General features: G+C 43.6%; 2 protein-coding genes across 2 annotated transcripts in view; one reads left to right on the forward strand and one right to left on the reverse strand.

Annotated features, from left to right (window-relative positions):
* PPWD1 (peptidylprolyl isomerase domain and WD repeat containing 1) overlaps nt 1–19919 on the reverse strand; it is a 28586-nt gene extending 8667 nt beyond the window's left edge. The window contains exons 1-7 of the mRNA XM_073680238.1: nt 19634–19919; nt 17752–17854; nt 14825–14925; nt 10517–10637; nt 7431–7878; nt 2909–3099; nt 333–522 (exon numbers count right to left, since the gene is read on the reverse strand). Coding sequence (XP_073536339.1) covers nt 333–522; nt 2909–3099; nt 7431–7878; nt 10517–10637; nt 14825–14925; nt 17752–17854; nt 19634–19835 — 1356 coding nt within the window. The 5' untranslated portion in view covers nt 19836–19919. The remainder of the gene's footprint in view (nt 1–332; nt 523–2908; nt 3100–7430; nt 7879–10516; nt 10638–14824; nt 14926–17751; nt 17855–19633) is intronic.
* Nucleotides 19853–27781, forward strand: part of CENPK (centromere protein K) — a 57772-nt gene continuing 49843 nt past the window's right edge. The window contains exons 1-3 of the mRNA XM_073680239.1: nt 19853–20005; nt 22628–22654; nt 24940–25068. Coding sequence (XP_073536340.1) covers nt 19982–20005; nt 22628–22654; nt 24940–25068 — 180 coding nt within the window. The 5' untranslated portion in view covers nt 19853–19981. The remainder of the gene's footprint in view (nt 20006–22627; nt 22655–24939; nt 25069–27781) is intronic.

A 27781-nucleotide genomic window follows, 5' to 3' on the forward strand; every position in this document is an offset into this window, starting at 1 on the left:
CCGTCGGCCAGTCCGTGCAGTGTGTTCTGATCTCGCTCCGATTTAGTCGACTGTCTGGCTGCGCCCTAAGAGAGGGCTGCTGCCCAACACTATGGCAGTGGCTTATCTCCAGGAAGAACTAAAGGATTGAGCGCTGAAATTCAGCAGGCCGGATCCTTCTCTCTCCCCACATCAGTAGGTGAGGAGTCGGGAGGCCTCCATACACATTAGACTGTTTGTCAATCCTGCTGATATTGGCAGTTCGTCTGACTTTAGTGTAATGTGTATGGCGGCCTTACGGCGGTCACGTTAATGAGATTACTGTGTTACTTGCACGGGCGAACTATACCAACCATGTAAAAACGGTTCTTCTTGAAGGATGTGCATACGATGGTGGGGTCTGGCTGAGCGCTCAAGAGGACGGGATTATCTGAAGCCTTCATCTCCACGGTGGAAGCAGCGCGGTGCTTTTTGGCCACACCTTGGAACAAAGCCAGCTGCATCGCCCGGATGTTTTCCTGCTTGCCAAGAATGCGCACACACCTGTCAGAAGAATATACACGGACAATATAAGATTGTTTCCCAAATGTCGGATTCATCGCTTTCTGAGCTATAGACATATGGACAACCCCTTTTTAAATGAAACGGTGCCCCGTGTAAAATAACACAATAGATACTCACCTCGCTCACGCAGATACTAAGTATAGTTTGTTTTCCCTAAAACATGGGTTCATTTCTAAAGTTAAAGGGGTTGTACGATGAGGGGGAAAAAAACATTTTTTTTGGGCATGGATGCACTTACAATAAAAATAGTGGCATATTCACCTTCCATCGCCTTCACCGCAAGCCGATGTGGAAGTCTGCTCCAGCTCCTGAAGCAATGAATGCTCTGTTCGGAAGTCATAGGACAGCTGCAGCCTGTGATTGGCTGTAGCGGTCAAGTGACTAGAAGAGGGAGTCTTCAAATGCTTCTCTTCTAATCACCTGACCGCTACAACTAATCACAGGCTGCAGCAGTTCTGTGACCAAACAGAGCAGGTATTGCTTCAGGAGATGGCAGACCATGTTAACGGCCTACGCTGGATACATGATGGCACTGGAGGGCGAGCATGCCACAGTTTTTCATTTTAAGTGCATCCATGTCTTTTTTTTTTTTTTAATAATGGACAACCCTTTTAAAGAGGGCCTGTCGCCACTCCTGAAGGGTTTTAAGTAAATACTTGTCTTCACTGAAGCATCTTTTCTTAAATCTTGTGTTTCGACTCCTTCTGAAATTGCTCCTAGAAATGTTTAAAGGGGTTGTCCAGAACTTTTAAAAATATGGCAATATGTTTTAATGATAAATAGAAGCTTCTTTCTAATTACCTCCTGGTGCTGTTTCTGCCTGTGAGTGGCGCTATTGGTGGCCGCTCACAGGCAGCACATGACCACCCCCTGCAGCAGGCACTGACATCCTCTTCCGCGTTCCACCGGTGGCTGCTGGGTTGTGGGGTGGGTTACCTCCCCGCGTCACACCCGGCATCCACCGCGCGCTCTGCCTCTCCCCATTCAATGGGAAAGCGCGCGGTGGATGCTGGGTGTGACGTGGGGAATAACCCCGCCCACAACCCAGCAGCCACCACGGGGACCCCAGCGCTGAGTCACGCCTCACTTGTCGTGACGTCAGCGCGGGGTCACGTGATGCCTGTGAGCGGCCAGTGATAGCGCCACTCACAGGCAGAAACAGCACCAGGAGGTAATTAGAAAGAAGCTTCTATTTATCATTAAAACACATTGGCATATTATTAAAAGTACTGGACAACCCTTTTAAATAAATCAGAAACTCAGGGTTACCATTCCCTTGATCAGTCTACCACCAGTCTGCACTGATCGGATAGAGTGAGGGTGTAGGAATATGTTCCACTGACAAAGCGGATCAAATTGGAAAAATATACATACATTTCCAGGAGGAGAAAGAGGAAAAACACAATGCAGAATTCTCACACAAGATGATAAAGAAATTTCTATTTTATGCGTATTGCAAGTATGCACTATAACATCATGAGAACCGACAAATCCTCATTATTCCTGGATAGTGTTCATGGTGAGCAGACAGTAGCAAGAAAACCAAAAAGTACCTTAAAGGGGTAATCCCATCCAAGTTTATGGCATATTTATAGGAAATACAACTGGAACCTATGGAGAGAACGGGGGTCTATGACCTTGGAGATTCCCTATAGACGTCAATAGTGAAGTGGCCACTCTTGCAAGTGTTCCTGTATTTGGAGCTCACTTGGTTCTTCCTATAACTCCCATTGACTGCAGACTGGATCTGCGAATGTGTTCAGTGTATACAAGTGTGTATTAATGCATCACTGAAAATGAGAGGTCGCACTTATTGGTAAAAGGATAAGCAAAAGCGCAACATTTCCACAATGCTGCAAAGCCGCAGCACTGACCATCGGTATGATAAACCAGTCTCATGCCCCCAGAGCACAGGACACACCTGAACTCTGCAAGGAGTTGGCATTTTCACCAACCAGGACTAGTCAAGGTTTATTTGCCGAATTACCCCTTTATTAAGCGATCCATATAAAGTGATAAAAGTAAAAAAAGGGTCGCCAAATCCCGCCTGAAAGGAGAGGAGTGTGTATGTCCCACAGACAGTGAAAGGGGAGGTGGTTATGTATTGCACTACCACTTTATTCACACAGGTGAGGCAGGAGCCCTATTCTTGAGATCAGTGTGTGTCCCAGCAGTGGGACCCCACTAATCATACATTTATCACCTGGCCTGAGGATAGAAGAGAAGTGTTACTTATACATATATTGGTTATATGTGCATTACCAGAAAGTCTTTTCTTGTTAGTCTTTTGTACATGGGAGGTGAGAAGTAGCCCAGGAGGTGATTTAGGAATAAAATATACATAAAAGTGAGGTATTAAACTTACCTATTGGTTTCTACATTAATCACTTTGATCCCAAGCATTGTCCCATATAACACAAAGTGGCCGGTCTCATCAAAAATAATGTTCATTAGTTTAATGGCATCCACCTTCTCCAGCTCGCGCTCCACTGCCATGCGCCTCCCAAACTCCATGTCTGGAAGCTGCTGCCTCATCTGCTGTAGCTCTGTGAACATCTGCCAAGAAAAAAAAAAAAAAATGAGATCTTGCACCTCAATAAAATACTTTTCTTGATGCCATTTGTATGGAAGAAAGTTTTCCTAAGGAGCTACAGTGAAAACGTATGAGTCGTAAAAGGAGACGATCAAATAAACTTGAATCAAGAAGGATCACTCACTTATACTCAAAAAAAACATCAAACACCTTTCAACCTGCCGTTTATAGGACTATTGATTGATTTATAGATGAGGTGTCCCTTGCCATAAACATGAAAATACCTTCTGTAAATGCCGATGTTTTCCTAAATCTGGCATTATTTCTCTTTTATTCCTGCTCCTTTCCAAACCAGAGATATGGCCCCATCTTCCCTGTATATAAATGTTGTCTTTTTAGCAAAGTGGGTGTGGTTCATAGCTCCGCATGGGCGTCTTCTTCAGGACCTCACCCAGTTTGCTAAAAGACTAGATTTCTATTACAGGGAGGTGAGGGCCATATCTCAGGATTATAGAAGTGCAGGGTCAAAAAGAAACAATGCAAGATGCAGGAGAACAGAAGATAAAAAAAAAAAAAAAGAAAATCACATACATATATATGGCAATGGACACATCCTCTCTAAATAAGAACTGTGTAATACTATATTTCACCTGCAGAGGCACTGCAGCAAAATGACAATTGCAGCCAGATTCTTGCTCAGTTTACAGCTTATCACCAGGGGTCTCAGCAGTGGAGCAGTAAAATGCATATACCCAGTATACAGGAGGCGGCTGCCACCACTTATGTTCCCCAGTAGTCAGCTACTGTAAAGGCCCCGTCACACTAAGTGATGCAGCAGCGATCCCGACAACGATACGACCTGTCAGGGATCGTTGCTGCGTCGCTAATACATCGCTGGTGAGCTGTCAAACAGGCAGGCTCACCAGCGATCAGGGGAGCAGCGATATCGTGGAAAGAATCGTTCCACGATGTCCTGCTCCCGGTTACCAGCCTGCTGAAGCAGGAGCGGGCTGGTACCCATGATAAACAGCGGGTTACTAAGAGCGCGTGTGCCCCTAGTAACCCGCTGTTTACCATGGATACCACTCCGCTACCGTGCGCGGGAGGTTACCACTCACCTTAGCAGAGTCGTATCCATGATAAACATCGGGTTACTAGGGGCATACGCGCAATTAGTAACCCGCTGTTTACCATGGATACGACTCTGCTAAGGTGAGCGGTAACCTCCCGCGCACCGTAGCAGAGTGGTATCCATGGTAAACAGCGGGTTACTAAGTGCGCGCGTGCCCCTAGTAACCCGATGTTTACCATGGATACCAGCCTGATCGTTGGTCCCGCTGGTCACACACAGCGATGTGTGTCGGCCAGCAGGAGGCCAACGACCAAAAAATGGTCCAGGTCACTTTGCAGCGATCAGCGACCTCACAGCAGGGGCCTGATCGCTGCAAAGTGTCACACATAGCGACATCGCTGGTGAGGTCGCTGTTGCGTCACCAAAACCGTGACTCCACAGCGATCTCGCTAGCGATATCGCTATGTGAGACGGGGGCTTAAGCGAAGAACACAGGAAACACAGAAGACTTTAGGAGCTACTCAGATTGATTTTTTGAAGCCCAGAATTAAAAGATGTCCATATAAAACAAAAGGAAAAAGCACAAAAAATATCTGGTGCTGACAGTCAATAATAATGTGCCCACAGTACACTGTGTAGTCTGTCCAGTGCGACACATCCTAATGGGACTGAATATCGTAAAAATGAACAGGTTGAATCAGTTAACAAAAAAAAGCAAATCACATCCATCCCGGGAGTTGCCACACATCTGGCAGAAATCAGGACAGTCGTCTCAGGACCACATATTCTCACGAGTGAACAGCTGTGGAGCAGACGCTGGCGAGGAACATGAAAGGGCGGCCGCGCTCTGATGACCTCCTGCTCGCACTACAGTGTTCAGCTCTGTGTACAAATAAAATGGAAACTATTCCTATTACGGACTACGGAGGCTTCGTTACATGTTACAGAGTCATGGAGATGTGTGTTTGACAGATTGATGTGTAAGCCGCATCATATGGGATCATTTAGCTTGAACACGTACCCAAAGCGTAGGAACAGCGAGAGTCCGGGGCAATGTGGCCGCCACTGGCCCAGAGGAACAGATTTACGGGCAGAATCATTCACCATCAGCTAATAAATCCCAGCCTCGTTACAATATCCATCATACAGACATGTAAGGCTACATCAGCCAATAAAGGCTTTCATCTATGGAAACTAATACAGACAAAAAAAAAAAGTCTGACAAAATCAGTGATTTAAAGGGGTTCTCTGGAAGTCAAACACTGAAGGCCCATCCTCAACCTCTGATCACAGTGTCTCTGCCCTACTGAAAAGCTCCCAGTGTATCCATCAGACCTATCCATCAGTCCCCCCTCCCACCACCACGCCGCATCCCACTGCACCCCCTCCCCCCACCACCACGCCGCGTCCCACTGTCGTCGTCCCCCCACCACGCCGCGTCCCACTGTCGTCGTCCCCCCACCACGCCGCGACCCACTGTCGTCCCCCCCCACCACGCCGCGTCCCACTGTCCCTCACCACCACCACGCCGCGTCCCACTGTACCCCCACCACCATCACGCGGCACACTGTCGACCCCCCACCACCATGACGCGGCACACTGTCCCATACAGAGGGACACCTCAAACAAAGTATACCTTTTTTTCCAATTGGATGTAATGGCTTGTACGAGTATTACGGGGCAAGCTGTACTTTTTATTGATCTCAATAATTATATATATATACACACACACTTACGGTGGGTATGGAAAGTATTCAGACCCATTTAAATTTTTCACTCTTCGTTTCATTGCAGCCATTTAGTAAATTCTAAAAAGTTCATTTTTTTCTCATTAAAAGTACACTCCGCACCCCATCTTGACTGAAAAAAACAGAAATGTAGAAATTTTTGAAAATTTATTAAAAAAGAAAAACTGAAATATCACATGGTCGTAAGTATTCAGACCCTTTGCTCAGACACTCATTTAAGTCACATGCTGTCCATTTCCTTGTGATCCTCCTTGAGATGGTTCTACTCCTTCATTGGAGTCCAGCTGTGTTTAATTAAACTGATAGGACTTGATTTGGAAAGGCACACACCTGTCTATATAAGACATATAGACATGCACTGAGAAGTGGCCCGACAGAAGCCTCTCCTCAGTCCAAGACATATGAAAGCCCGCATACAGTTTGCTCAAAAACACATGAAGGACTTCCAGACTATGAGAAATAAGATTCTCTGGTCTGATGAGACGAAGATAGAACTTTTTGGTGATAATTCTAAGCGGTATGTGTGAAAAAAAACAGGCACTGCTGATCACCTGCCCAATACAATCCCAACAGTGAAACATGGTGGTGTCAAGTATCATGCTATGGGAGTGTTTTTCAGCTGCAGGGACAGGACGACTGGTTACAATTGAAGGAAACATGAATGCGGCCAAGTACAGAGATATCCTGGATGAAAACCTCTTCCAGAGTGCTCTGGACCTCAGACTTGGCCAAAGGTTCACCTTCCAACAAGACAACGACCCTAAGCACACAGCTAAAATAACAAAGGAGTGGCTTCAGAACAACTGTGACCATTCTTGACTGGCCCAGCCAGAGCCCTGACCTAAACCCAATTGAGCATCTCTGGAGAGACCTGAAATTGGCTGTCCACCAACGTTCACTATCCAACCTGACGGAACTGGAGAGGATCTGCAAGGAAGAATGGCAGAGAATCCCCAAATCCAGGCGTGAAAAACTTGTCATCATTCCCAAGAAGACTCATGGCTGTACTAGCTCAAAAGGGTTCTTCTACTCAATACTGAGCAAAGGGTCTGAATACTTACAACCATGTGATATTTCAGTTTTTCTTTTTTAATAAATTTTCAAAAATTTCTACATTTCTGTCTTTTTTCAGTCAAGATGGGGTGCAGAGTGTACTTTAATGAGATAAAAAAAATAACTTTTTAGAATTTACCAAATGGCTGCAATGAAACAAAGTGAAAAAATTAAAGGGGCTTGAATACTTTCCGTACCCACTGTACCTTCCAGACTGGCATCACTCTTGCAATGTTAGCGCTGTGATTCCTGGCGGTAACATGACTGCTGCAGCCAATCAGCGGCTGGTGATTTGAGGCAGTCTTTCAGTGCTCCATCACAGCGAAAGTCCAGTTTCTGATCCCACTCCATATACGGACACCCGATGTGATGTATTTGTACGTGATTGTAGGTTATTAAAGGGTTAAGGAGGGCTCTGATGATGCATCTCTGCAGTAAGAAATCACATAAAACCTCGCAATGCCGGGAACACTTTACTTACACTTAGTGACTCATCAAAAACTCTCATCAGTTTCCCAGTTAAAAAACGGAAGATCCGAACTTTCCTATCAGTTCCAATAGTCGCCATCTTTTTACCATCTGGGGAAAAATTGATGCCAGCGAGACACGTTTTACACTTGGCAAACTCATAGAGGTCCGTGTCTGTTTTGAATTCCCAATTCACATTATTGGGGAATTTGTAACCGCGGGGATGCCCAGTCCAGTACTCAATCATCCCGCTCTTATCTGACGACACCACCACCTTGTACACAGGGTTCAGCCGGATCGCAGTCAGAGACGAGGAGTGCAGCTTGTCAAACACGTGCATCGCTTTATCATCTCCACGCCCGTCATACACAAAAATCTTCCCTGTGCTCTTCTCTGAACAGGCGACTGCGGAGATGGCATCCCCCGGGCAGTAAATCCACTCCGACTGCCCAGGATGATAGCTGGAAAATAGAAAGCAAATCAGAAGGGCTGATCATGTAGTGGAGAACTGAATAAAATCAGATAGTAGTACATTTGACCCAAAATGTGATTAACAATGAGACAATTCATGTGCATGCGCCATGCATCGTGTAATAAATGTGGTGCAACTACTGACTGTCTCCTTTTATTTTATGCAGTCTAAAATGTGAACGTTATTTGTAAATTCGCCCTAGTTTTTTTTCCTCAGTTTGTTAGATTTTTCGATTTTCTGTACATGATTAGGAGACAGACATCTTGTCAGAAAACTGCTGCTTTAATATGAGAAAAGTATGGAGAGATATTATTAAAGGGGTTGCCCACTACTTGCACAATCCCTTCTGAATCTCTAGGTTTCCCCCCCAAGAAAATATCACCTACAGTCACCTCCGGGGCCATTCTAGCAGTCGGCATTGACTCTGCTGGGGACCACCTGACATCGCTATGTCATGCGATCCCTGTGGCCAATCAGCGCTGGCTTCACTCTCCACTCCATTGGAAAAATCAAGACATCCAGAGGAATTGAGAAAGCAACAGCAGCTCTCACTTCCTCAATATGTCAATTACATCCGTAGAAAAGGAGAGTGAAGACAACGCTGATTGGCCACAGGGATCGCGTGACATAACGACATCAGGTGATCCCTGGGAAAGTCAATGCAGACACCGGCACTGGAGATAAGTATGAGTGTTATTATTTTACTGGGGGGAAACAACTTTCAGAAAGGGTGGTCTAAGTAGGGGACAACCCCTTTAACATCAGCTACATCATGGACATGAGACGCAATAGTCTGGAGATGTTCATTGAGTTCAATGGGAGCGTTCTTGGCATGCTCCCATTGACATATACAGTACAGACCAAAAGTTTGGACACACCTCCTCATTTAAAGATTTTTCTGTATTTTCATGACTATGAAAATTGTACATTCACACTGAAGGCATCAAAACTATGAATTAACACATGTGGAATTATATACTTAACAAAAAAAGTGTGAAACAACTGAAAATATGTCTTATATTCTAGGTTCTTCAAAGTAGCCACCTTTTGCTTTGATGACTGCTTTGCACACTCTTTGCATTCTCTTGATGAGCTTCAAGAGGTAGTCACCGGAAATGGTTTTCACTTCACAGGTGTGCCCTGTCAGGTTTAATTAAGTGTGATTTCTTGCCTCATAAATGGGGTTGGGACCATCAGGTGTGTTGTGCAGAAGTCTGCTGGATACACAGCTGATAGTCCTACTGAATAGACTGTTAGAATTTGTATTATGGCAAGAAAAAAGCAGCTAAGTAAAGAAAAAACGAGTGGCCATCATTACTTTAAGAAATGAAGGTCAGTCAGTGCGAAAAATTGGGAAAACTTTGAATGTGTCCCCCAAGTGCAGTTGCAAAAACCATCAAGCGCTACAAAGAAACTGACTCACATGAGGACCGCCCCAGGAAAGGAAGACCAAGAGTCAACTCTGCTTCTGAGGATAAGATTATCCGAGTCACCAGCCTCAGAAATCGCAGGTTAACAGCAGCTCAGATTAGAGACCAGGTCAATGCCACACAGAGTTCTAGCAGCAGACACATCTCTACAACAACTGTTAAGAGGAGACTTTGTGCAGCAGGCCTTCATGGTGAAATAGCTGCTAGGAAACCACTGCTAAGGACGGGCAACAAGCAGAAGAGACTTGTTTGGGCTAAAGAACAGAAGGAATGGACATTAGACCAGTGGAAATGTGCTTTGGTCTGATGAATTCAAATTTGTGATCTTTGGTTCCAACCACCGTGTCTTTGTGCGACGCAGAAAAGGTAAACGGATGGACTCTACATGCCTGGTTCCCACCGTGGAGGAGGAGGTGTGATGGTGTGGGGGTGCTTTGCTGGTGACACTGATGGAGATTTATTCAAAATTGAAGGCATACTGAATCAGCATGGCTACCACAGCAGGCATGCTATTCCATCCGGTTTGCGTTTAGTTGGACCATCATTTATTTTTCAACAGGACAATGACCCCAAACACACCTCCAGGCTGTGTAAGGGCTATTTGACCAAGAAGAAGAGTGATGGGGTGCTACACCTGATGACCTGGCCTCCACAGTCACCAGACCTGAACCCAATCGAGATGGTTTGGGGTGAGCTGGACCGTAGAGTGAGGGCAAAAGGGCCAACAAGTGCTAAGCATCTCTGGGAACTCCTTCAAGATTGTTGGAAGACCATTTCCGGTGACTACCTCTTGAAGCTCATCAAGAGAATGCCAAGAGTGTGCAAAGCAGTCATCAAAGCAAAAGGTGGCTACTTTGAAGAACCTAGAATATAAGACATATTTTCAGTTGTTTCACACTTTTTTGTTAAGTATATAATTCCACATGTGTTAATTCATAGTTTTGATGCCTTCCGTGTGAATGTACAATTTTCATAGTCAAGAAAATACAGAAAAATCTTTAAAATGAGAAGGTGTGTCCAAACTTTTGGTCTGTACTGTATATGTGGCTAACAAGTGTACAAAGAGGATATAATAATAACAGCATGAAAAGCTATTAGGACAAAAATATAGGCTGCCCTGGTGTCACTGAAATTCAGCGGGATTTCATGCACAATGGTGTTACACAAGTACAATAGGATATCTGTAGGATACATTACCCGAGCTTCAGCATGTTGATCATATCAAAGTTGACGACATCAAATACTTTCATTGCTTGGTCTTCTCCAACGGTGCATAAAAGTGACCCTTCAGAGCTGGCCGCAATGCTCTCTATCACTCCTGAACCAGCGATACAGACAAAAAGAATAACAGCATGAAGACTGGTGTATTAATGTAACTTCACAACAGGGCCATTTCCTCCACTTATATTATATCGATTCTGACAAATCAAGAATGCTAAACTACAGCACAACATATATAGCATTCCTGTGGTTGTTTCCTAAAGCTTATTAATGTAATTGGAAGTTGCCACTCACATTTTTAATGTCATTACTCAATCTTTAGCATCAAAAAAGCAAAATACTCTGCAGTCCCCTTTACACCTCCTCTGCAAGTCCACAGCCTCCTTACCTGCTCATCTAAACCAGCAGCGATCTCCTGGTCCACGCTCTCCATCGTAGATTACCTCTTTCTGTGGTGCTCTAGGAGAAAACGTCATGTACCGCGCCTCCCTACATTGCGTGTGATACAATATGGGGATGGGTGGTGCATCACGCGAAGTCTACCCCTAGCACCACTAGAAGTACAGCCTAGTCAGGGAGCGGAAGACAATGCCTGCAGGACTTAAATCAACATGAACACTTCCCTCAACTTCTTAGTGTTAACTAAGTAACATTACGCCAAGTTCACTGCTATAAAATATTCTATTTAATTAACCACTTCGCACCAGAGCCTGTTTTCGCCTTCGTGACTGGGCCAATTTTTTCAATTCTGACTACTGTCACTTTATGAAGTAATTACTCTGGAACGCTTCAACGGATCCCCCTGATTCTGAGACTGTTTTTTCGTGCCATATTGTACTTCATGATAGTGGTAAAATTTCTTCGATATGACTTGCGTTTATTTGTGAAAAAAAATCGGAAATTTGGCGAAAATTTTGAAAATTTTGCAATTTTCAAACTTTGAATTTTCATGCCCTTAAATCAGAGAGATATGTCACACAAAATAGCTAATAAATAGCATTTCCCACATGTCTACTTCACATCAGCACAATTTTGGAACCAAAATTTTTTTTCGTTAGGAAGTTATAAGGGTTAAAAGTTGACCAGCGATTTCTCATTTTTCCAACAAAATTTACAAAAACATTTTTTTAGGGACCACTTCTTATTTGAAGTGACTTTGAGGGGTCTTTATGACAGAAAATACCCAAAAGTGACACCATTCTAAAATCTGCACCTCTCAAGGTGCTCAAAACCACATTCAAGAAGTTTATTAACCCTTCACGCGTTTCACGGGAATTTTTGGAATGTGGAAGAAAACAATGAACATTTAACTTTGTTTTCACAAAAATGTTACTTTAGACCCAATTTTTTTATTTTCACAAGGGTAACAGGAAAAAATGGACTACACAATTTGTAGTGCAATTTCTCATGAGCGCGCTGATACCCCATATGTGGAGGAAAACCACTGTTTTGGCGCACTGCAGGGTTCGGAAGGGAAGGAGCACCATTAGACTTTTTGAATGTAAAATTTGTTTGAATAATTAGCGGACGCCATGTTGCGTTTGGAGAGCCCCTGATGTTCCTAAACAGTGGAAACACCCCCACAAGGGACACTATTTTGGAAACTAGACCCCTCAGGGAACTTATCTAGATGTGTGGTGAGCACCTTGCACCCCCAGGTGGTTCACAGAAGTTTATAATATTGAGCCGTAAAAATAAAATTTTCACATTTTTCCCACAAAAAATGTTTTTCATTCCCTAATTTTCCATTATCATAAGAGTAACAGAAGAAATTGCACCATGAAATTTGTTGTGCAATTTCTCCTGAGTACGCTGATACCCCCATATGTGGGGGAAAACCACTGCTTTGGTGTACGGCAGGGTTCGGAAGAGAAAGGAGCGCTATGTTGGCTGGGATAGGCAGCAGACACCATGTCACATTTGAAGAGTCGCTGACATGCCGAAACAGCAGAAACCCCCACAAGTGACCCCATTTTGTAAACTACACCTCTCAAGGAATTCATCTAGGGAAGTAGTGAGTATTTTTTAATTTTTACATTTATACCATTAGGCAGTGAAGAAAACAATTATATTTTTACCACAAAAAAATGTTTTACCCTCAGATTTTACATTTTCACACAGGGCAATGGGTAAAAATGGTGCCGAAATGTGTCACACAATTTCTTCTAAAAGTGGCAATACCCCATATGTGGCTGTATCGTACCGCTCAGCCATACGGGGAGATATGGGAGGGACGGAGCGCTATTTGACAATTGGAGAACAAATTATTGTAGAATAGGCATTTGGATTTGGGAGCACAAAATGTTCTGAATTTCTTTTGGGGGGCAAGGGCCATTTCGCTTTTCCAGAGCCTTTCTGCTACCAGTAACTTAGAAGTTCTTTATATTTTTAACAGATGATGGACCTGAGTGGGGACTAGCTTTTTTTGAGGACTGAGTTGAAGCTTTTATTGGGAACATTTTACGTACCATTTATCCGGCGCTCTAGGCTGAGCACTTACATCAGGGTTTCCATCTAAATTTCCAAGTGATGTAATTCAGATGAAACCCCTGCAGGATCCATTCACTGTAATGAGGCAGCAGAGTTACTCTGGACTCCGTCTGGCCTCTGTTTAGTGGTGTCCTTTTTTTCAGAAGTGCACAAAACTGTGGCCAACCGCACTTTTATGCACGCCTAAAACAAATGACACCGTGGGATCACAGGCCAGACGGCATCCACAGTGCCTATATCTGCCTCATTACAGGGAATGTTCCATCATGGGTTCCGTCTGAATCACGCATTTCAGAGATTTACACGGAAACTCTGGTGTAAGTGCTCAGCGCAGAGCACAGGATAAATGTGAGCAGAGCCTTACTGCGATCTTTGGGAGACATAATAAACAAATCAGTAGCAGGTGAAGAATTGGTTCTATTTATTTTTTACGCCGTTCCTCGTGCGGTATAAGTGATGAGATTACTTTATTCTTCGGGTCGGTGCGATTACAGAGATACCAGATTTATATCAGGTTTTTATGACTGACAGCTGTCACACACTAAAAGACACTTTTTTTGCAAAATCTAGTTTTTGCATCGCCATATTTTGAGAGCTATAATTTTTCCATATTTCAGCCGACAGTCATGTGACGGCTTGTTTTTTGGGGGACGAGATGACATTTTTATTGGTACCATTTTTGGGTACGTGACATTTTTTGATCGCTTTCTATTCCGTTTTTTGGGAGGTAAAATTAACAAAAACAAACAATTCAGGAATTGTTTTTTGAGGTTTTTTTTTTATGCCGTTCTGCGTGTGGTAAAAGTGATAAGGCAGCATTATTCTTCGGGTCAGTACGTTTACAGCCATACTACACTTACTGTATATTTTTTTATGTTTTGGCTCTTTTACATAAAACAATTTTATAGAAAAAATATTTTTTTGCATCGCTTTATTCTGAGAGCTATAACTTATTTTTCGGCTGATGGAGCTCTATGGCGGCTTTTTTTTTGCAGAACAAGATGACGTTTTCAGCGGTACCATTTTTATTTCCATTTTGCTTTTTGATCGCATTTTTTTCCACTTTTTGTTTGGCGATATGATGAAAAAGCATAGTTTTTTGCTCCGTTTTTTATTTATTTTTATTACGGTGTACACAGAAGGAGTTAATTAGTGTGAGTGTTATAGATCGGGTTGTTTCGGACGCGGCGATACCAAATGTGTGAACTTTTTTTTGTTTTTGTATAAATATACGGATTTATTGGTTTAATATTTTATTTATTTTGTGATTTTTTTATTTTTTTTTAACAGTTTGAAAACGTTTTTTAGACTTTTTTTTACATTTTTACTTAGTCCCTGTATGGGACATTAATTTTTATTTTTCTAATCACTGTTCTCATGCAATGCAATAGACATGTATTGCATTGCATGAGAGCTCTGCTGACAGTTTTACACTGTCTGTCTCCGGCTAGACTGCAGCTGCAGGCTGAGCCTAGCAGGACACCATATATGGCAGATCCGGAGGTGGTCATGTGACCTCCGGCTGCCATGACAACCGCAATCACTATAGATCGCGGCATATAGAAGATAGCAAAGGGTTAACATCATTGGGACCTGATCCAATCAGGTCCCGATGATGTCCCCAGTCAGAGCTGTCGCTCTGAACCGCAGCACTTTCAGGACCCTGGGGGTCCTGAGGGCTGCAGGACCACCGACCGTTCATAAACGTCGGCGCTGCACAGAGCCCAGGCAGCGCCGACGTTTATGTACAGTGGGCAGTCTGGAAGCGGTTAAAATAAGTTATAATGCGCTTACCCAAGTGACTGCGGAAATGTTTCACAAATTCAATTCCTTCTTCTACTTTCTTCCAGAACTTGACGTGTCCATCGTGGCTGGCAGTTATGACAAAGTCTGTTCTGCAGAAAGAAAAGAAGTGATCAGTAAAAGGGGTTGGCTAAAGTACAGTACAGACCAAACGTTTGGACACACCTTCTCATTTAAAGATTTTTCTATATTTTCAGGACTATGAAAATTGTACCTTCACACTGAAGGCATCAAAACTATGAATTAACACATGTGGAATTATATACTTAACAAAAAAGTGTGAAGCAACTGAAAATATGTCTTATATTCTAGGTTCTTCAAAGTAGCCACCTTTTGCTTTGATGACTGCTTTGCACACTCTTAGCATTCTCTTGATGAGCTTCAAGGGGTAGTCTCCGGAAATGGTCTTCCAACAATCTTGAAGGAGTTCCCAGAGATGCTTAGCACTTGTTGGCCCTTTTGCCTTCACTCTGCGGTCCAGCTCACCCCAAACAATCTCGATTGGGTTCAGGTCTGGTGACTGTGGAGGCCAGGTCATCTGGCGTAGCACCCCATCACTCTCCTTCTTGGTCAAATAGACCTTACACAACCTGGTGTGTTTGGGGTCATTGTCCTGTTGAAAAATAAATGATGGTCCAACTAAACGCAAACCGGATGGAATAGCATGTTGCTACAAGATGCTGTGGTAGCCATTCTGGTTAAGTATGCCTTCAATTTTGAATAAATCCCCAACAGTGTCACCAACAAAGCACCCCCACACCATCACACCTCCTCCTGCATGCTTCATGGTGGGAACCAGGCATGTAGAGTCCATCCGTTCACCTTTTCTGCATCGCACAAAGACTCGGTGGTTGGAACCAAAAATCTCAAATTTGGACTCATCAGACCAAAGCACAGATTTCCACTGGTCTAATGTCCATTCCTTGTGTTCTTTAGCCCAAACAAGTCTCTTCTGCTTGTTGCCTGTCCTTAGCAATGGTTTCCTAGTAGCTATTTTACCATGATGGCCTGCTGCACAAAGTCTCCTCTTAACAGTTGTTGTAGAGATGTGTCTGCTGCTAGAACTCTGTGTGGCATTGACCTGGTCTCTAATCTGAGCTGCTGTTAACTTGCAATTTCTGAGGCTGGTGACTTGGATAAACTTATCCTCAGAAGCAGAGGTGACTCTTGGTCTTCCTTTCCTGGGGCGGTCCTCATGTGAGCCAGTTTCTTTGTAGTGCTTGATGGTTTTTGCAACTGCACTTGGGGACACTTTCAAAGATTGCCCCATTTTTCGGACTGACTGACCTTCATTTCTTAAAGTAATGATGGCCACTCATTTTTCTTTACTTAGAATTTGTATTATGGCAAGAAAAAGACATATTCTCAGTTGTTTCACACTTTTTTGTTAAGTATATAATTCCACATGTGTTAATTTATAGTTTTGATGCCTTCAGTGTGAATGTACAATTTTCAGTCATGAAAACGCAGAAAAATCTTTAAATGAGAAGGTGTGTCCAAACTTTTAGTCTGTACTGTACATAGTTAAAATTGCTAAATGTAAAAACAAGCAACTTTGCAATGCACCTCTTATTAAATAATTTTCTCTGTTCTAAAAAAATGGAGGCATTTTTAAATTTGTACTTTCCAGCTCGCTTCCAAGTTTACCGGCCACCTTGTAGTCTCAGAGCCAGGGCTGTGGAGTCGGAATAAAATGGACCAACTCAGACTTCTAAAATATATAATAAATTGGGTACAGTAGTTCAATGCAGTTTGTGGGGAATATTTTTTCATAAGAATTTGGGAAAGTTATGAAATGTCCTATAAATGTCTGTCCTATTCCTGATCTCAGGGTCTAGACTTTTAGCTGAGATGCATCTGTGTTACAGTAAATTTATCACTTAAACATGAGCCATGTATGAGGGAGTCGGAGTTGGTGTCATGGAAATTGAGGAGTCGGAGGTTTGGCCTACCGACTCCACAGCCGTGGTCAGAACGGATGTTTACTTGGGCAAAGAGCATGCACTGCTTGCAGGTCCTAGGCTTTGAAGCCTGCAAGTGCTGTTTTGAAGATGGCTGGATCTGACCAGGTTCAGTCCCCCGCTACACTTCTCCCATGCTGCAGAGGTAAAGCGGCCTCTGTTAGCTGCATGGCAGAGCATTCAATTTGGACCACTGGTGCAGCAATGCCGCTGGTCCGAACTCTAACTCTTCAAGAGCATAACAACCTCGGGCAACATGTATGCCGGGAGGCAGAGAAGCAGTGTGCTCCTGAAGACAGAAGATTAGAACACTCCATTACTTATAATTTTATTTCTGTAACTTTCTACTCCTTGCTGCTTATAAAAAAATATCTACCTGCTTAGAAAGCTTGTTAACTGTGTGTCTCATATTTACATTTACCCTATAAGCGCATATTGGAACTCCGTATTAATTTAAAGAATATTTAAAGAATTGTTTTAAGGTGTCACAATACAAACAGCAGTGATGGATGACTCAGACTCCGCTGAAAATTTAAGGCCTCCTTCACCCATCAGTGATTTTTTATTTTCCAAATTAACAAAAAATTGATCATTTTTCATCCATATGCTAGGACCTATGTTCATCCCTTTTTGGCCCAAATTTCCGTTTTTCACATCTATGCATTGTCCTTTTTTTCAGAAATTAACTGGTGACAATTTTCTTTGCGTCTCGTAGAAACCAGTCAGTGAAAAACGGACAGCACTTGGACACCACAAATGGGCAAGTTTGACCCGCAACATGAACCTGAATAGAATGTGTCCATTTTTTTTAACTAAATGTAGACTATCAGTCAGCAAAAAAAAACTAAGAGAAGTCTGGCATGTTCTCACAGTACACAATGTGCTGTCAGAGAGAACCAGCAAAACGTGACAAAAGCCCAAGAGACTCTATGAAGTGCAAATAAAAGTCGCACTTACTTGGTGCATATGATGTGGGTTATGACATCTCTGTGCATATAGCTGCGCTCATACATTGACGCACTGGGGAGGTTATCCAGGTACACTCTCTCAAACTCAAGAACTTAGGAGAAAGCAAAAAACACACATTTTCTTATATTTACACCCATGAAGTGTGCTGTTTGCAGGAAATAAGATTGGCAAACACAAAAAAGAATAATCCACAAGTGTCACTTCATCCATATGCAGAAGGAACTAATACTAAATCATCGCACTTTAAGTAGCAGAGTGCAATTCTTTTACTGAACACAAAAACATTTCCAGCAATCAAGAAAAAAAAAAAAAAGAGCACTTTGAGTCTACTGATATGAGGTAATATGTCACATGTAGCATGCATCAGTTATGCAGAACCTGGTGCTTGTCTTGGGATCAATGGTGGTCCGAGAGGTCAGGCTCCCATCAATGACGTAAAAAGTATATTCTAGCAGTCACCATTTATCCCTTTATATGGCACGGAGGTATACCCATTCTCCTCCTGGATAGGTGATAAGGATTATGTACCCTTTCAATTACAGTAATCTACAATTCAGTGTAATGCGGTATCTCATACGTACAGTATCTACATTATCCGAATGTCCGATAACGGACACCGCTGAGAACAACAGCACAGAATGAGCAGCAGTCCCTGGATCACAATCCTGCACTCAGGAGCCACTATGCAGTCAGCAGGGAGATAACAAGGTGCTTAGGGGGGGGGACCAAGTATTGTTGCTTCCTGCAGTAGGACCCATCGTTACTGGTGGCGTGAACCAGCCTCACAGTTGTAATGCATTGCTCTAGATATATCTATGCAGAGCCCCTGAAGAAGTGAGAACATAAAATGTGCTTGTGGGCGAGTTGTGGACTAACACACTAGAGTACTGTGCCGCGTAAGCTCGATTATATACCATATTAGTAGGGAATGTTTATAGATAGAATGCTGGTTACATATTGTGTGAGGACTGCCTCATATCCAGCCCTTGCTTCCTTCGTTATCTGGGTGTTGTCTTCCCAAATACAAGTTTGTCCATTGACATTCTGATGTATTTTCATGGTTATTAATAAATTGGACATTTTTTATTAGTGAAAAGACTCATTGCAGTTTCCTTTTCTGTTGATCGTAATGTTTGTTGGAGTTGTTAATAATGATCATTTCCTTTACACTTTGAAAGGCAAATAATCCGATGTGTGACCAAGCGCTGTGAGATGTATTGTTAGAATATCTACATAGAAACTTACTATACACACGTGGCTATATGATGGGGGCTCTGTAACTGACACCGAGGTAAGGAGATATCTGACACTTTATGGCGGGAAGGTCAGGGGGCCTTAGATGGCATTATTAATATTATGAGGAGGGGAATTTTTGGTTGGAGTCATGAATGGAGGAAAAACTTCCACTTAACTGCAAAGCGGCAGGTGCCGTGGATGACCCTTTTGTGAGAGGGGGCACCTCATCTAGAGTGGGTGGCAACTCCGTTGGCCCACATACAAGAAAGGGGGTGATTCAGGTATACCTTATACAAGGAATGGGCTACAACTTATCTGCCACTTCTATGACAGGGGTGGGCAGCCAAATTGTCAGTATTATGAGGGGACCTCAGCCAAACCTCCTATGAGGGAGAGGATGCATTGGCTGGAACTTTTTCAAAATAGTGGAGATGGGTGAGGGAAGGGGGACTCTAATGTTTCCCTGTAGTGGATGGGGGGCAGAGTTCACCCCTTATTTTCTTGTCTGGCACTGGTATGCATTATATATATATATTATATCTGACATTAGCCGGGGTGACAGGGGGGAGACCTCGGCAGCTCCGTCTCTCCAGCACTGGGGGTGACACGTACAGCAGCACACTCCACCACTGACCTTTCCGCTTCTTGCTCTGAGTTGCCTCCGCTGGCAGAGGACCGACCCAGCCGCCATCGTCTTCCTCCTCTTCGCGCTGCTGCGGCGGCGGCTCATCCCTCTTCACCCGCTTCTCGTCCTCGCTGCTAGAACTGGAGCTGGAGCTGGAGCTAGAACTGCTACTCCTGCTGCTTCTCCTGGCTCGCCGCTTCCTGTCCGCCATGCTTGCCGTAGAACGTCACGATTCCGCGACAAGCCTCCTGCTGCGCGCTATGATGACGTCACCACCCTGCTTCTGCCAATAGCTGAAAGACGCGGCTGATTCGCGCTCGCTGCAGCGGTCGGGTTCCTGGTTTCACATCTGCCGGGATGGCTGGACCAGCTGTCACCATGGTAACATACTAGGGATGGCGGTCATACAATGCCGGGGGTTCTGTGTGCTGAGGGCGCCTGCAGTAGTCACCTGACCAAGTTATTCTTAAAGGGGCTGTACATGATTAGCATAACATGGCTGCTTCCTGCCTGGAGCAGTGCGCCACTTGGCTATGGCTTGTGCCTAGTGCCGCAGCTCAGCCCCATTAACTCCTTCAGAACAGGGACACTTTTTTTTTCCCTTTGTTTTAAGTTTTCATATTTTTCCTCCCCTTCTTCCCAGAGCCATAACTTTTTATTTTATTTTTGTGTCCACACAGTTATATGAGGACTTGTTTTTTTTGCAGGACAAGTTGTAGTTTTGATTGACACCTTTCATTTTACCATGCTATGTGCTGGAAAAGAAGAAAAAAAATTCTACATGTCGCAAAATTACATAATCCCCACCAAGTTTAGCCCATGAGTCCCTGGAAATCCAGGACATTTTTCAATTGTGTGCATCACCGCTGAGACCAGTGATTGCCTGTAGTGGTCACTGAGGCCATGTTCACACGTTCAGTATTAGGTCAGTATTTTACCTCACTATTTGTAACCAGGAGTGGAACAGTCTGAGAAGTATAATAGAAACACGTCACCACTTCTGCATTTTTCACCCACTTTTGGTTTTGGCTTACAAATACTGATGTGTGAGCAAATACTGACCAAGTACTGAATGTGTGAACGTGGCCTAAGAGTGATGCACAGAGCAGTGTCAGTGCATGCACTTGAGCGGTGTTTTGAGCGATCAGTGGTGGTCTCAAGAGCTGGACCCCACAGATCAGCAGCACTTTGTAGCCCCTTTAATACATTGAATGGCAGCACTTTGTAGCCCCTGTAATACACAGAACAGCAGCACTTTGTAGCCCCTGTAATACACCGATCAGCAGCACTTTGCAGCCCCTGTAATACATCGATCAGCAGCACTTTGCAGCCCCTGTAATACACTAATCAGCAGCACTCTGTAGCCCCTGCAATGCATCGATCAGCAGCACTCTGTAGCCCCTGCAATACATCGATCAGCAGCACTTTGTAGCCCCTGTAATACACTGATCAGCAGTACTTTGTAGCCCCTGCAATACATCGATCAGCAGCACTTTGTAGCCCCTGTAATACACTGATCAGCAGCACTCTGTAGCCCCTGCAATACATCGATCAGCAGCACTTTGTAGCCCCTGTAATACACTGATCAGCAGCACTCTGTAGCCCCTGTAATACATCGATCAGCAGCACTTTGTAGCCCCTGTAATACACTGATCAGCAGCACTTTGTAGCCCCTGCAATACATCGATCAGCAGCACTTTGTAGCCCCTGTAATACACTGATCAGCAGCACTCTGTAGCCCCTGTAATACACTGATCAGCAGCACTCTGTAGCCCCTATAATACACTGATCAGCAGCACTCTGTAGCCCCTGTAATACACTAATCAGCAGCACTTTGTAGCCCCTGCAATACATCGATTAGCAGCACTTTGTAGCCCCTGTAATACACTGATCAGCAGCACTCTGTAGCCCCTGTAATACACTGATCAGCAGCACTCTGTAGCCCCTGTAATACACTGATCAGCAGCACTCTGTAGCCCTTGTAATACACTGATCAACAGCACTTTGCAGCCCCTGTAATACATCGATCAGCAGCACCTTGCAGCCCCTGTAATACACTAATCAGCAGCTCTCTGTAGCCCCTGTAATACATCGATCAGCAGCACTCTGTAGCCCCTGCAATACATCGATCAGCAGCACTTTGTAGCCCCTGTAATACACTGATCAGCAGCACTCTGTAGCCCCTGTAATACACTAATCAGCAGCACTTTGTAGCTCCTGTAATACACTGATCAGCAGCACTTTGTAGCTCCTGTAATACATCGATCAGCAGCACCTTGCAGCCCCTGTAATACACTGATAAGCAGCACTTTGTAGCCCCTGTAATACATCGATTAGCCGCACCTTGCAACCCCTGTAATGCACCGATCAGCAGCACCTTGCTGCCCCTGTAATGCACTGATCAGCAGCACCTTGCAGCCCCTGTAATGCACTGATCAACAGCACCTTGCAGCCCCTGTAATGCACTGATCAGCAGCACCTTGCTGCCCCTGTAATGCACTGATCAGCAGCACCTTGCAGCCCCTATAATACACTGATCAGCAGCACCTTGCAGCCCCTGTAATACTCCGATCAGGAGCACTTTGCAGCCCCTGTAATACAATACTTTTGTCAAATGATAGTTACCCATTATTTAATAGTGTTGGCGCACTCCTGCCTCCTCTCTTTCTTATCCCCCCCCCAGCTATTCTGCAGACCTATGTTTCTCCATGGTAACACACCACAGCTAAGCTATGCCTGGTCTAGTCCTACACTTTATTTCATCTGACCTCTACTTCTTACCAAGTGTACCCTAGTAAAAAGAAGGCGACTGAAAGGATAGAGGGATGAAGGCGACAGAAGGAATGGGGGGATGAAGGCGGGATCACGCTTTGTTTGTAGTCTGTTGCCATGGAGACATACAGGTCATTGTAGTAGATGTAGACATAAAATAATAGGACCAGGGCTGATTTACTGTAACCTAACCATATTGATTGTAGTATGTTTTTTTCTATTTGATTGCAGGACAGCCTGGATGATCTTCTGAAAGAGGTAAGGTGCAAGCAATATAATTAAAAAGTGTTAAGAGAAGCATAATGAAGAAAGGTCAGCTCACCCATGAGAAGATCCGAGGCACGGAAACTTGTAGTGTCACAAGGAGAATACCAAAGAAAGAGAAAAAATCCAACGTCATAATCTTCAATAAAACCATGAATTTATTCTGAATATTTTAAAATTGGCTATACTAAAATCTAAAAAAAATTATGAAATGCGTTTCAGACTACTTTCTTTAGTCATACATGACCAAAGACGGTTGTCTGAAATGCGTTTGCTATATTTTCTCATATTTCTACGGTTTTGCCATTGCGTCTTTTTAACTATTCTGAATAAATTCATGCTTTGATTTAAAATTCTGACTCTAGAACTTTTTTCCTTCAAAAAAGTGTTAAAACACAAACATGCTCAGAGTTTTAATAATGCACAATTTAATATAGATCCCTATATTTATGGATGTGTTCACATTGCTGTCACGGTTCTGTTTTTTATCTGATGCTCTTGATGAGTAGAAAAGCTTATCTACTGCACTATTCTGACCAGTATTTCCATTACAAGTCAATGGAATCTGTCACTAAACGGATCCATCATTAAAGGGAATCTGTTATCAGAATATGACCTTTAGTTTTAAATTAGGTTTTTATGTTACATGTATTTTTTAAAAGATGTTTTCGTGTGTGTTTTTTGATTTCCATTTTCATGATCATTATTAAAAAAAATAATAATTCAGGTCTCTGATTTATCAGACTGGACATCATCTTTAGATGTGAGTTTGATTGGAGGGGTCCGACCACTAAAACCTCCACCGATCTCGAGAACATTGCCCTACAGGGTCCTGTCTGTTTGGGTCCTGCTCTATTCCTTTTGTTCTCTGTTGAACTGCTGGAAATTGCTGACTACAGTGCTCAACTGTTTCCAGTAGGCCCATAAGGAATTAATGGAGTGGTGGTGCTCCTTTCCTGCCACCGTCCCATTCAGATGGGGAATTAATGGAGTGGTGATGCTCCTTTCCTGCCACCGTCTCATTCAGATGGGGAATTAATGCAGTGGTGGTGCTCCTTTCCTGCCACTGTCCCATTCAGATGGGGAATTAATGGAGTGGTGGTGCTCCTTTCCTGCCACCGTCTCATTCAGATGGGGAATTAATGGAGTGGTGGTGCTCCTTTCCAGCCACCATCCCATTCAGATGAGGAATTAATGGCGTGGTGGTACTCCTTTCCAGCCACCGTCCCATTCAGATGGGGAATTAATGGCATGGTGGTACTCCTTTCCTGCCAACGTCCCATTCAGATGGAGAATTAATGGAGTGGTGGTGCTCCTTTCCAGCCAACGTCCCATTCAGATGGGGAATTAATGAAGCGGTGGTGCTCCTTTCCTCCCAACGTCCCATTCAGATGGTGAATTAATGCAGTGGTGGTGCTCCTTTCCTTCCAACGTCCCATTCAGATGGGGCTTTGTAAAGCCCCTCTCTTGCGACCTCTCTTGCGATCCGTGGCAGTCCCAGCGGTTGGACCACCAAGGATTAGCAATTTAATACCTATCTATATCTATTGGATAGTTGATAAATTGTAAAAATGGGAATAAGTTCTTAATACTAGACTCATACTTCTTGTTCACTACTGAAGGCTTTTCAGCAACGGTTATGATCCCAGACAGGATTAAAACGATAGGTAACACCTCCTTATACAGCAGATAACACAGGATCCACCATTCACAAAAGTGATGTCACAGATACCTCCTCCACCTCCCTATGGCCAATCTGTGGCTGCCTATATCCTTAAAATGACAGGAAACATGAGTAAACTAGTGGTGTGAAAATGTAGAAAAAAAGGCATTTAAAGTAAAAACCTGATTAAAATTTTCTAATGACATACTCCCTTTAATAAATCCTATAGATACAAAATATATTATGCCAAGGTGAATCACGCTGTTTTCTGCTTCTTGAAAATTTTAGTTTGGTTGGCACAACCTACTCTGACTAATACAAGGAAGTCTCCAAACTAAACCATATACAATGACTTACCCCCCGAAATTTATATTTCTGTACACCTGTCAGATTATGGTAAGGCAAAAATGTACTTATCCCAAAATTGTCTGTGTCCTTAAAGAAGCACTCCTCCCATCCAAGTCTTTATCGTCTTAATATATTGCAGTCATCATATTATATAGCACTGTGTACTTACAATTGCTCGTTTTGCCTTTCTTCACTGCTAAGCGTCCTGTCTTTTGTCTTCTAAGTGACTGAGTGTAATATTTACTAAAACTGTTGTTTTTACTTTTAGACTGAACTTCTTGCACGACACATGTCTGTGTACCAGCACGATCTCCCCCCCGACTTGCTGACTTCTACCATGCAAGGCAGTGAGGAATTGCTCCAACAGTGTGAAGAAATATGGGCACAAATTGTGCAGGTATGTAAATATATAACTATGTGGTGACATTCCCAGTGTTTTGTCGATCTGTTAGTGGTAGTTTTATCTGCAACTCTAATCCTGTATGTCACTGTAGACCATATATCTTAGATGGATGTCTCTTATTTGGTCGACTGCAATTTTTCCTGTTGTACCCCGATACAGATGGATGCTCGGCTCGGCCAAATATGCATGTATTCTCAATGGCATGCAAGACACTGATAGACATCTATGGCGGCAGCCTATCTTTCCTGAGAATAAAAGGATCTGGTATGTTGGATGCAATAGCCACCAGCAGTGCAGGAGAAATGCAGCCATCGCCATTAAAGTATATGGCTTTAGTTCTCTGCACAGCGGGTGTTTGGAGCTCCAACATGTAGGGAAATAATGTGAAAAGGCTGAATCAGCTGGGAACCGTTCATACTCCAGGTCCGAGAGTTTGGAACCCCAAGATCAAAAAGTGATGTGCCATCATTAGTGATGGAAAGACCCCATTAAGCTTTATTTCTGTAAAACAGATAAGCCCTTTAGAAATTTGTAGAAAACACCAGCTCATCCAACTACTTTTGTGGTTCCTGGAGAGCTTGCAACTTCACCATTGCTGGGTGGTTATCAGTTCTGAAGACAGTTAAGTATTGTCCACCTCGAGCTAGTAATGTAAAAATCACTCTTTTATTCATATGCAATCAAAATCCATTTACAGTATGGTATAGATTTCCACTAACGCGTTTTGAGCACTTCCTTCATGCGTTCCTGATCCAGGACTATTTTAAACGTATTGATCCAGAACGATGAATACATGTATCTGAAATTCATTGGTGGAAAGCTAAGCCGCACTGTAAATGGATTTTAATTATATACGAGCAATGGAAAGATTTTTAAATTGCTGCATCGAGATGGACAATACTTACCTTTCTTCAAAACCCCGTCAGGCCTTATTCACACACTACAGATTTGGTCATTATTTTGCTTCAGTAAATAAAGCTAATTCCAGGAAAGGAACATACACACAGGGAAACTCTACTGGAAAGATTGAGACTTTATCACAACCAAAATCAGAAGTGGGTGAAATGCGTGGAAAAGATCCAATGTTTAACCACTTGCCTCTTCTAGTCTGTAGATGTATGTTCTAGCTGCTGATGCCCCGTGCAGCCCGGACTTACATCTACAGTCTTCAATTTATTGGCTGATTGTGCTGACATCATTCTGTTATTAAAGAGATCGAGATGACACCATCTTGGCCTGACTCCACTGAGATGGCAGGGTGCTGAAATCTTCTGCTACCAGTCTCATACAATGCTGAACACAGGGTTCAAAGTGAGACCCATTCTAATGCAGGAAGTAAGCTTCAGAGCAATGGTGTGGAAACCTGTGACGTCACAATAACATCACGTGCGTTCAGCTGTTACAAATAGAGGAGAAGCTGACTAATGGAGTTTGCACCAGAAACACGTAGACCATGTGTCGCCGACAACCAAACTCGGATGGATGCATGCATTTTAATGAAGACCCAAGAAAGTTTTATCCTTTAGTGCTGAAATTTACTCTACTCTTTCCCAAAAATAAAATCCCCAAAAATAGTACGTGTTACTATGGCTCCATCCCTATTACTTTTGCATATGTTATATTGGATCTTGTCTTTTGTGATTTCCTGTTAATAATAACATTGGTGAAAAAGAGTGTCTTCTTTGCCTGGGGGGCTGTCAACTTTCCTCATGCAGCAGGAAACTCAATTTTAACCTAGTGTCCATAGAAGCCAGGCTCAACCTGTGTCAGGTCTGTTGCATGTTTTTTGTTTTTTTTTTCCTTCTTGGTTTTCTTTTTTTTCCCAGTTGAAGCGGATGTCCCCCACCTCATGTTCACCATCCCAGGGATGGCACGCTGTGCACTCCGCAGTAGTGTACCTCCCTGCAGATGTTCCCCACTCCATGTTCACCATCCCAGGGATGATACGCTGTGCACTCCGCAGTAGTGTACCTCCTTGCAGATGTTCCCCACTCCATGTTCACCATCCCAGGGATGATACGCTGTGCACTCCGCAGTAGTGTACCTCTCTGCAGATGTCCCCCACTCCATGTTCACCATTCCAAAGATGGCACGCTGTGCACTCCGCAGTAGTGTACCTCCCTCTAGATGTCCCCCACCTCATGTTCACCATCCCAGGGATGACACGCTGTGCACTCCGCAGTAGTATACCTCTCTGCAGATGTCCCCCACTCCATGTTCACCATCCCAGGGATGACACGCTGTGCACTCCGCAGTAGTGTACCTCCCAGAAGATGTCCCCCACTCCATGTTCACCATCCCAGGGATGACACGCTGTGCACTCAGCAGTAGTATACCTCCCTGCGGATACCTTTTAGTTGCCGGTCATCTGTCCCCCAGGCTGCTGTAGTAAAGTGCAAGTGTCCAAATGATTCATACAATGCCACCAAAGGGGTATCTGACAATGGCGGATAGTTGAGTATATCACTTCCTTGAGCGATTTTGTCCATTTTTTCGCAAGTTCCAGGCTGTGTCTGCATTCTGTAGGCACATTTTTTGCCTCTCTGTCTGTCTTGCAAACCATCTATCACCTCTCCCAAGTATGAAAACTTTGACAATCTTTTTGCGAAAGAATGGAAAAACCTTGAGAGGAGCATGCCTTCCACTAGGAGGTTTGAGGCCCTTTTCCTATTTGCGGAAGAATTTGTTACTGAATGGTCAGTATCAT

This window comes from Phyllobates terribilis, unplaced genomic scaffold, assembly GCF_046119375.1.
Source record: "Phyllobates terribilis strain yellow unplaced genomic scaffold, ASM4611937v1 Scaffold_1__5_contigs__length_1240528914, whole genome shotgun sequence".
In the NCBI taxonomy this organism is placed as follows: Eukaryota; Metazoa; Chordata; class Amphibia; order Anura; family Dendrobatidae; genus Phyllobates; species Phyllobates terribilis.